The sequence below is a fragment of the Salvelinus sp. IW2-2015 genome, linkage group LG13 (genome assembly GCF_002910315.2).
Source record: "Salvelinus sp. IW2-2015 linkage group LG13, ASM291031v2, whole genome shotgun sequence".
Classification (NCBI taxonomy): Eukaryota; Metazoa; Chordata; class Actinopteri; order Salmoniformes; family Salmonidae; genus Salvelinus; species Salvelinus sp. IW2-2015.
Window position 1 is genome coordinate 3,596,683 of NC_036853.1, and position 11,545 is coordinate 3,608,227.

Below are 11,545 nucleotides of genomic sequence, written 5' to 3' on the forward strand. Positions count from 1 at the left end.
TAAGGTTTTATATGTAAGATGGCTAAATAAAGAGCAAAATTATTGATTATTATTTGTGCTCTGGTCCTATAAGATCTCTTTGTCAATTCCCACGAGCAGGGTTGTGACACAAACTCACACTCATTCTTATGTTTAATAAATGTATTGTAAAGTGTGTGTGGCAGGATGATTACAATGACGCCAAAAAACATTTGAGAGTGTGCTGACCCTGGTGCTAGAGGGGGTACACAGCTGGAGGTTGAATGTTTGAAGGGGTACGGGACTATAAAAAGTTTGGGAACCACTGCTCTACATCATATCACACTATTTCTTCTGTAGCCTTTATAGGGACAGATTTGAAGGTTTGCATCTGCTTAATTGCAGCAAAAAGAATATATTACGTTTTTAATTGGATATCATTACAGTAGGCACTTTCAACCCAGGGCCGCCGCAGGGTGGAATGATGTCATGTCAAAACCATAGAATTACTATTTCTGTGCTCAATGCCTACTGATAGTTCTTAATTATCTTCGAATTTCACTGGCACCTGATGGGTTCTAAAAGCACATTCTCAATGGAGTTCATCTGTGGGTGATCGATTGTTTTATGATGGGCTTCATGGCCCGAGGTAATGTGGCTGAAATGGATATAGTTCACTGGGAACTAGTAGTGACGTTCTATTGTCCATGTAGCTCTAGGGCTCCATCGGGTGGTGTATCAGTGAAATGTGTTATGAACGCTATGGAGGTTTTGGTTTCTAATGTATTACTTGATCATGTTTGATTATTAGGCTAATGATGTTAGTGGCCAGTCTTGTTGTTCTTGGAATTTTGGTAAAAAAATTCTACAACTTCTGCTTTGGCCACAAATACAAGTATAGCACAGGGTCAACAACATTATTTACGTATGAGTTAACAAAACATGAACTATTAAAAGTTGGATTTTCACTGGGCAGTTCCTTATAAGCTTTTTTTACTGCAATTCTACACATTTTATCATAGGGTGGAGAGAACATTTTACTGTTTTCAACCTAGTGTCCTGCAGTTCTACACATTATGCTATCGCTATTTTTTGTTCTAATGCTTTCTGAGTGACTCAAACATAACAAAATCAATGGGGGCACCAATGGGAATTTTAGATTCTCCCCAACTGTAGTTTTTATTTGGGCGTAGTTAGTTCTCAAAGATCTTGTTAAAAATGCATATATAGCTCCATTATCTTGTGTAGATACTGTACTTTATATCTGATTTTAAGTTTACACTGAAAACGTTTTACCATTAAAAAGAAAATCTAAATGGCAGCAACAAAAAAATGCCCGCTGCTAAATGAATAGAGGGGAAACACTGCATCTGCAATAAACAGATAAAACATTGGTTGAAACAGCCAAGAAGCTAATTACCGGATGCATTCTTCTGATTTAGGTAATTGTGAGAGTTTAAGTCCTGTATAGCAAATCAATCAGGCGGATACTGCCAACAGCAGGTAATATGCACAGAATATATCAAACATTTGGAACACCTTCCTAATATTGAGATATTGAGTTGCCCCCNCCCCCCCCCTTTTGCCCTCAGAACAGCCTCAATCCGTTGGGGCATGGACTCTACAAAGTGTCGAAAGCGTTCCGCAGGGATGCTGGCCAATGTTGGCTGGAAGTCCTTTGGTTGGCGGACCATTCTTGATACACACAGGAAACTGTTGAGCGTGAAAACCCAGCAGCTCAAACCGGTGTGCCTAGCACCTACTACCATACCTTGTTCAAAGGCACTTGCATTTTTTGTCTTGCCCATTCGCTCTCTGAATGGCATACATACACAATCCATGTCTCAATTGTCTTAAGGCTTAAAACTCCTTCTTTAACCTGTCTCCTCCATTTCATCTACGCTGACTGAAGTGGATTTAACAAGTGACGTCAATAAAGGAATCATAGCTTTCACCTGGCCAGTCTATGTAATGGAAAGAGCAGATGTTCTTAATATTTTGTGTACTCAGTGTATAGCCCAATGGCTCCTAAGTCAAGGGCACACTGATCAAAATGATTAGCAAGATGAATAAGACTCTGGTGCCTGGAGTGATGTTGATGTGTGCTGTAATGCAGTTGGCAGGGGACTTTTTGATGTCAGCTTTAGTCTGATTTCCTGAACCCTGGTTTTGTACCGTATGCATCATCCATGCTGTGAGGAACCAGTGTTCGCTTGGTGAAAATCCACCCACATCAACACCTGCTCTGTAACTTCATCCCTTTGTGTGAGCAGAGCGCAACAGAACCCACCCCCCCAGGCATACCTTTCTCACAGACAAAGCTTCAAAAGGGGTTTTCAATGTCCCTGAAATGGATATTCACAGTGAAGCAAATTTATACAGTGGAATACACTGCTACATGGTGTCAGGAAGGAGCTACGGTGGAAAGAAGCTTGTGCTGGTGGCATAGTGGTCGTTCTGTACAAAGGTGAGTAGCAGTCTATCGTAAATAATCCTGTGCGGAATTTGCTTAGCATAGTGCACTTTCTGGCAGGGACATTCTTCTCACTCCCTTTTTAATGAGATGTTCAGTATAGTTTGAAAGTAATATATGGGTGCATTATAATATAATATGCATCTTAGCAGATGCTTTATCCAATGCAACTTGCAGTACAGTGCGTGTTTGTATGTGATCCCTGCAGGAATTGAACCCACAACCCTGACTTTTGCTAGTGCCACGATTTTTGCCAACTGAGCCACACAGGACCCGTGTGTGAGACAGAGCTGTGAGAACTTCCGTACCTAAAGTAGTTTTTCCTCTTTGTTTTGACCAAGTTCATAGACCAACTCTTCTGTTGGCATTAAGTGAAAAACTGTGGTGCAGATTTCCTTTCTTTTAAACAACAGCATACCTTAAGTCCAATACACAGGATGAAATGTCTCTATGACTCTTAACACATCATATTCAGCGATGACACGGCCTGTGAGAGAGATTGTGGAGAGGGAACTTTGTCTCTATTTTAGGCTTGTGCCGTAAGCTAAGTTGCTGCTCCCTGGATGGCTGCTTAGAGCAGACTGGGCTTGAAGATTTTTTGCTTATGTAACGGATGTGAAATGGCTAGCTAGTTAGCGGGTATGCGCTACTAGCATTTCAATCAGTTACGTCACTTGCTCTGAGACTTAAGTAGGGTTTCCCCTTGCTCTGCAAGGGCCGCGGCTTTTGTGGAGCGATGGGTAACGACGCTTCGTGGGTGTCAGTTGTTGAAGAGGGTCCCTGGTTCGCGCCCGTGTCGGGGCGAGGGGACAGTTTAAAGTTATACTGTTACATTGGTGCCGTGACCCGGATCACTGGTTGCTGCGGAAAAGGAGGAGGTTGAAAGGGGGGTGAGTGTAACGGATGTGAAATGGCTAGCTAGTTAGCGGGTATGCGCTACTAGCATTTCAATCAGTTACGTCACTTGCTCTGAGACTTAAGTAGGGTTTCCCCTTGCTCTGCAAGGGCCGCGGCTTTTGTGGAGCGATGGGTAACGACGCTTCGTGGGTGTCAGTTGTTGATGTGTGCAGAGGGTCCCTGGTTCGCGCCCGTGTCGGGGCGAGGGGACAGTTTAAAGTTATACTGTTACACTTACATTTATTTACATTCTACTAATTTAGCAGGCACACTTATCCAGAGAAAAGTGGTGCACATCCTAGTCTTATTCATTGTTTGTGCTGCAAATCAGATTATCTTGGTAGTGGGGGGGGGGGGCAGACACAGCAGCTGTTCAAACTGTAGAACCCAGTTCCTACATTTTAATATAAAAATGTATTTTATCAAACACAACTATTTTACATTTTATCTCTGGGACCCTCAGGATGACAAATCAGAGCAAGATTACTGAATGTAAGTACATTATTTACCTTCAGAGGTGAATGTATCAAACCAGTTGCCACTCTCCTCAAACAATAGCATGGTATTTTTTCACTGTAATAGCTACTGTAAAGGACAGTGCAGTTCGATTAACAAGAATTTAAACTTTCTGCCCATATAAGACATGTCTGTGTCCTGGGAATTTTTTTGTTACTTACAACGTCATGCTAATCACATTAGCGCACGTTAGCTCTACCGTCCCGCGGGGGGAACACTGATCCCGTAGAGGTTTTAATAACTAATTAGTCAATTATCAATGATATCATTAGAGCAAATAACACCAATGAGTGTTGCCTAACGCCCATTAGTCCAGGTTAACATCCGAGTGAGATATAAAAATTCACCAAACATGCTTCAATTGGTTATTAACAACCCTTATCCCAAGGCAATCGGTCTGCAGTTGGCTTAAACTGGCACTTTTACAGTAATGTTGATGAATGTGCACTGTCCCTGTAAAATTAAACTTAATAGCTACATAAAGTAAAGTAGCATAATCACACACTCTAATTGCAATTATCCAGGACTGCTCAAACCTAGATTGGAGTCAATTGTTTATTTTCTGTTATGTTCTTCTGTTTATTTTTATATTGAATGACACATCATATTTTGCTATAGCTTAAATAGTTTTTATTGTTGCTACCATTTTCCCCAGGGGGTGCCAATAAGCTGTGTGTAAAAGCTACGGTGATTACATGTATTATACTTGTCTGTGTATGACATGATAGACCCAGGTACTTAGATAACAAAAGTAACTGTACAGTGAAATCTGACGTATTTTCTCACGTTTATTTTAATTTTTAATTTTTTTGGTAACCTTTTTTTTCACCCCAATTTCATGGTATCCAATTGGTAGTTACAGTCTTGTTCCATCGCTGCAACTCCCGTACGGACTCGGGAGAGGTGACGGTCACAACCTAGCCAAGCCGCACAGCTTCTTGACACAATGCCCACTTAACCCAGAAGCCAGCCACACCAATGTGTTGGAGGAAACACAGTGCACCTGGCGACCGTGTCAGCATCTAATGCGCCCGGCCCGCCACAGGAGTCGCTAGTGCGTGATGGGACAAGAACATCCCTGCCGGCCAAACCCTCCCATAACCCGGACAACGCTGGGCCAATTGCGTGCCGGTCTCCCGGTCGCGGCTGGTTGCGACAGAGCCTGGACTCAAACCAGGACCTCTAGTGGCACAGCTAGCACTGTGGTGCAGTGCCTTAGACCACTGCGCCACTCAGGAGGTGAAATCTCACTTTCAAAAGTTAATATCCTGTTAACTCATTCCCACATCATTGTGTTGACTTATTCTATACTTGTGTTTGTGGCCAAAGCATAAATTAGAGGGAAAAAAACATCAAAAATCCCACCTCACTTGTATCTCAAACAGACTATTCTTTTTGTTTTATTTTATTTAACCTTTATTTAATTAGGCAAGTCAGTTAAGAACAAATTCTTATTTACATTGACGGCCTACCAAAATGCAAAATGCCTCCAGCGGGGACGGGGTTGGGATTAAACGTTTTCTTTTATATACATATATATATAGGACAAAACACCCATCATGACAAGAGAGACAACACAACACTACATAAAGAGAGACGTAAGACAACAACAGAGCAAGGCAGCAACACATGACAACACACCATGGTAGAAACACAACATGGTCACAGCACAAAACATGGTACAAACATTATTGGGCACAAAAGGCAAGAAGACAGAGACAACAATACATCATCCAAAGCAGCCACAACTGATAATTGTTATTTTCTCACAGAGTATGATGTCATACTCCGGAGGAGGATGATCTGGCCAGTCAGCTGAATACTAGCGTAAATATTTTTTGTCAAATGCATATGGCCACACCATTCTGTTATTGGGGTACCCCCACACCATTCTGTTATTGGGGTACCCCCACACCATTCTGTTATTGGGGTACCCCACACCATTCTGTTATTGGGGTACCCCCACACCATTCTGTTATTGGGGTACCCCCACACCATTCCAACACAGAAAAGATGAACATACTTAATTACTGTTTTTTGGAAGGAAACTATTCCACTCATTTTGTAATTAATTATAAGTAATATTTCATAGAGATCTGGAAACCCTGGACAGTTACTTTAACTCCTGTCCACTGAATGTGGCGGTAAAATTGTATAGCCAATAGTATGCTGGTGTTTTTGGAATTGCTGAAAGCATGGGCCCCTGTTTAGTTTACACAAAAAGACAATGAATGCTTTGCTTCCATGAACCCGAGCGCCCCAATACAGCGCAACCGTGAGATGCCTTTTACACGTTGTGGTCCTGCAGTCCAGGCCATATCCATTGATGTGTACAGTAGTCCTTATACAACAAGCCACCACGCTGAACATAAACGTCTAGTTGCAGTGAATCATGTTGTTGGAAAGTTGCACAAAAAAACGCCCTCTAGGTTCTCAACAGAGATAAACCTCCAGCAAAACAAAAAAACATTTGTAGGCTACTACTATTTCAAGGAGAAACATTGTCTGACGTGGTTGAGTGATGCTGACTGATTTAGTTGAACAGATCCGGGTTAGCCGCCAGGGGAGCCCGTCTCTTCTCTCCGTGATGCTCATGTGCGCAGCTCCAGACAGAGCTTGGCACATCCCGGACAATACGCACTCCATCTCCGACTCTGGGCGCCCGGATCGTGGGTACCAGTAATAACCGTCCAGGGCGCTTTTCGGACCTAGAAGCAAATGCTTTTGAATAGGAAATGCTATCTTGTGTCCATTTAATAACCCTTTTACAATCTGTTATATATTCAGAGGCACAGACGAAATTCAAACATACCCTACTTCACATGGTGAGAAAACAACCGTTGTTGAACTTTACTTTGTCGCATTTCGGAGACGCACCTGTCAATTGCCAAGTGCACTTTATTTAATTCGAAGTGGTGTTGACAACTATGGAATGAAGGTTTGGCTTTGTTTCTGTCGTCTCTCCGATGTGGTAATCATCCATGGATAAATATATTTGGAATACAATATACTATTGTTGCGTGTTTTAGAATAAACAATGCTGGTACTACTCTTAAGATTACTGTGTTTCTCTCTTTGGAGCGAGAATGTGTTCAAGCAAATACACGGGGAGAAGACAAATTTGATTCCTAGACATTATGAAACCGCTGTCACTATCGGGAATTTACACAAAACCGATAGTGATAGTCAGAGATTGCACTCGTCGTATGGCAGAGTTATCAACGAAATTGACAATAAAAGGGTGCATACTCCAAGTTCATCCTCTTGGGATGTGGTTAGGACATGGATGGATAACTTAAATGGGACTTCATTCAATACGAAAAGGGTTATGAATGAAATAACAATGCGCAAAAGCAATTCGTCAAATGGAACAGAACCCATTTGGTTACCCGAGGAAGGCGAGTCAAAAAGGCTGATGGAGGAAAAGTTGGACACGGAGAAGCATGCAGCCATGGAAACGCGAGATGGTGTATACATTCATTTAAAGCCCTCCACGAGACATAAGCGAGGAGGACACCACCGTGACGAGCACAACCGGATCTGCATACACAAAAGAGCAACTGCAGACCGTCGGAGAAGAAATGCGAAGGATGGCAGTAAAAAAGGTAACAAAATAAGCGAGCCAACCTTGCTGTCAGATGCGTCTTTGGACACACCGCTGTCCACGTGGGAACCGCTGCCTAAACCTATGGCCCAGAACCAGTCAACAGACATGCCATTTCATTCCACTGATTATGAACAGTTCACTCTGCCAGACCTCCAGGACTATACCCCACTGATTCCTCTCAATCCTCAAACTAGGAGGAAAGATGTAAAAAACCCATTTTACCCCGTAACAGCAGAATCATATGGGGCATATGCCATCATGATCATTTCGGTCATCATTTTCACTGTTGGATTAATTGGGAATATAGCAATCATGTGCATTGTGTGCCACAACTACTACATGAGAAGTATTTCAAATTCTCTTCTAGCCAATCTCGCCCTATGGGATTTTGTTGTCATCTTTTTTTGCCTGCCCCTGGTGATCTTCCATGAACTGACCAAGAATTGGCTGTTGGGGGAGTTCTCCTGTAAAATCATCCCCTATATTGAGGTAATAATGTCCACTAGCTATTGTGTTACTTGATTGAATGTTATGATTGGGTGATGAAGTTGGTGTTCAAAGTCTGCTGTCATAACCATCTCTTCCTTGTGAAATCTGTCACATATGGTGAGCAAAAAAGTGTTGAGGCAGTGACACTTTGGATTTGAAATGATACCATGACTATGAAGTGCAAACTGTCAGCTTTAATTTTACGGTATTTTCATCCATATCGGGTGAACCGTTTAAAAATTACAGCACTTTTTGTACTCCCATTTTAGGGGACCAAAAGTATTGGGACAAATTAAATAATGTATATTAAAGTAGTAAAAAGTATTTGGTCCCATATTCATACCACGCAATGACTACATCAAGCTGGTGACTACACATTTATTGGATGCATTTGCTGTTTGTTTTGGTTGTGTTTCAGGTTAGTTTGTGCCTAATAGATATGAATAGAGTCACATTTTTTATAAATAAGAATACAATATGTTTCTAAACACTTCTACATTAATGTGGATGCTACCATGATTATGGATAGTCCTGAATGAATCATGAATAATGATGAATGAGAAAGTTAGACGCACAAATATCATACCCTCAAGCGATGCTAACCTCTCACTATTACAATAACAGGGGAGGTTAGCATTTTTGTGGGGGTATGATATTTGTGTGTCTAACTTTCTCACTCATCAACAACAACAAAAATGTGTCCTGTCCCAATACTTTTGATGCTCACTTTATGTCAATTCTTACACCGTACAATGTTCTGTGCTTCAAGTGTTTGCAGTATTTGGAGGATCCCATACTAGGTCTAGATTTTTTTTCTCCCGAATGTCACCTCAACCTGTTGTTCCAAACTTTTAGGGGAGGTGTCACTATTCTAGCTACAGAGGTAAAAGCCCCTAGGCGACCTATGCTATGTCAGGGATACGGTTACAGTACTACTTTCCCTAATAAGGCAGTAGTCTGAAACTCACTTGGCCTCAATAATTACATCAGACCCACACCCGTTATTGCATCAACTTACCTGTCTGTTTCAGCTGTAAGGCAGCTCTTCTGTCAGCCATCTATTGTAAAAGATACAATGTTAAATGTAGGTGATGAGGGATCACACAGAGCCAAGACAGGCCTTTAAAATAACATGTTTTCCAGAGTTACAGAAAGCTAACCATACAGTAAAGTCTATATTTTGTAGCCATAGCATTGCCAACTGAAGGGTTTGTATTAACACACTTGTACTACATACTGAATGTCATATACTGTATGTGATTTGAATGTTGCAGGACCAAATTATGAAAAGAAAATCTATTATTGTCCCTGGGGTCTATTATTGCCGCTGGGGTCTATTCAGACAGTGAACAGTTTGTACCCAGTTTCCAGGCATCGTCAACACAGGTCCTAGAGAGAAACAGAGTGTGCTTTTGTTTCAGCCGACCACTAACGCACCTGTTTCAAATAATCAACCAATCATGGTCGTTAACCTAGACCAAAATTAGCTGAATCAGGTGTATTAGTGCTGGACTGGAACAAAAGCCTGCAAACCCACTATCTCTCCTGAACAGAGTTGGAGAAGACTGAGCTCTGCTCTGCTTGCTGTGTAAGTGCAGTAAATGGTGATTGTTGTGTTAAGAAAGGCGTAATCTGACACACCACACATCATAGAACTGAGCCTCATAGGACAGGATATTCACCTTTCAAAAAACAACAGAATTGCTGGTTATATCACATACGGTCTAAAAGGCAACCCACCAGACCCAGGTGCAGCTAGGGACAACACCCAAGAATCTAGATGATATGGAAAAGTCTAAACAAGATCCTTGGGATGTCCCAATGTCAAGGTTGGGACGGGGTAAGGGTAGGGACGTCCCAAGGAATCCGGATAGCACTAACCTAGATGTTATGCAGCCCAAGAACTTGGAACACCTTATACAGTCTGAGGTCACAGTGTAAAACCTATGCTGCTCAACAACTGAGCCTTCTTGGTGAAAGTAGCGTCAATGAAAATTAACAAAGATCTGAATTGATTGGATTAAGTATAATCAACACGTTGACAGACCCACCTTGTCCTCTGATAGTCTATGTGCAATTTTTACTATTGCTTACACCTATCCCATCTTTTCAGATCTCCACAAGTCCAACATCCTAGGGCTAGGGCTTACCTGTCTGTGTTTTATGGAGTCCAATCCTCCACTCCTTTACAGACCTCTTTGGTTCAGCTCCTGCTTTTTGGAGTCTGTCTGTTCTCTCTGTTGTGGAAAAGTACATAATGTAAGATAGATGACATAGTTTTGCTGTGGTTCACTATCATACTGTTGGTTCTGAGTGCCTTTTATGGGATATGTGTGAAGTATTCACCCGGAAGAAACTCAATTCTGTTCATTAAGAAGGAAGCGCCCTCCTTTTGGAAGAGGAAATTATCTAGCTAAAAATCCTTCTCCAGGTGGCACAGTTCATCTGTCCGGGCACATACACTGAGTGTACAAAACATTATGAACACCTGCTCTTTCCCTTACATAGACTGACCAGGTGAAAGCTATGAACCCTTATTAATGTCACTTGTTAAATCCACTTCAATCAGTGTAGATGAAACGGAGGAGACCGTTTAAAGAAGGATTTTTAAGCCTTGAGACAACTGAGGCATGGATTGTGTATGTGTGCCAATCAGAGGGTGAATGGGCAAGGTATGGTAGTAGGTGCCAGGCGCACTGGTTTGTGTCAAGAACTGCAACGTTGCTGGGTTTTTCACGCTAAACAGTTTCCCGTGTCTATCAAGAATGGTCCACCACCGAAGGACATCCAGCCAACTTGACACATCTGTGGGAACCCTTTGAGTCAACATTGGCCAGCATCCCTGCAGAACGCTTTCGACACTTTGTAGAGTCCATGCCCCAACGGATTGCGATAGTAGAGAGAAGATATGAAGGGAGAGAGAGAGAAGAGCAAGGGATAGATAGAGAGATAGGGAGAGATGGAGAGAGAAGAGTGAGGGAGAGATGAAGAGAGGGGAGAGATGGGAGAGAGAAGAGAGAGGGAGAGAGAAGAGAGAGGGAGAGATGGAGAGAGAAGAGGAGAGGGGAGAGATGAGAGAGAAGGAGAGATGGAGAGAGAAGAGAGAGGAGAGAATGAAGAGAGAGGGAGAGATGGAGAGAGAAGAGAGAGGGAGAGATGAAGAGAAGAGGGAGAGATGGAGAGAGAAGAGAGAGGGAGAGATGAAGAGAGAGGGAGAGATGGAGAGAGAGGAGAGAGATGGAGAGAGAGAGAGGAGATGGAAGGAGAGAAGAGAGAGAGGAGAGATGAGAGAGGAGGGAGAGATGGAGAGAGAGAGAGAGAGAGAGAGAGAAGATGGAGAGAGGAGAGAGATGGAGAGAGAGAGAGAGAGGGAGAGAGATGGAGGAGAGAGGAGGAGGGAGAGATGGAGAGAGAGGGAGAGATGGAGAGAGAAGAGAGTGGGAGAGAGGAGAAGAGAATGAAAAAAAAAAGAAGAGGCGGGAAGAAAGAATGAAGTGAGAATGGAGGAGATGGAGAGAGAAGAGAAGAGGGAGGGATGAAGAGAGAGAGGGAGCAGATGGAGAGAGGAAGGAGAGGGAGAGAGCATGGACCGCAGAGAGAGAGAT

The 11,545-nt window shown here is 42.6% G+C and overlaps 1 protein-coding gene across 1 annotated transcript in view; it reads left to right on the forward strand.

Moving 5' to 3' along the window:
* Positions 1 to 7,374: 7,374 nt before the first annotated feature.
* The window catches only part of LOC111971207 (prosaposin receptor GPR37), a 9,214-nt gene continuing 5,043 nt past the window's right edge, over positions 7,375 to 11,545 (forward strand). Inside the window, exon 1 of the mRNA XM_023997999.2 lies at positions 7,375 to 7,449. Within this exon, the coding sequence (XP_023853767.1) occupies positions 7,426 to 7,449 (24 nt within the window). The 5' untranslated portion in view covers positions 7,375 to 7,425. The remainder of the gene's footprint in view (positions 7,450 to 11,545) is intronic.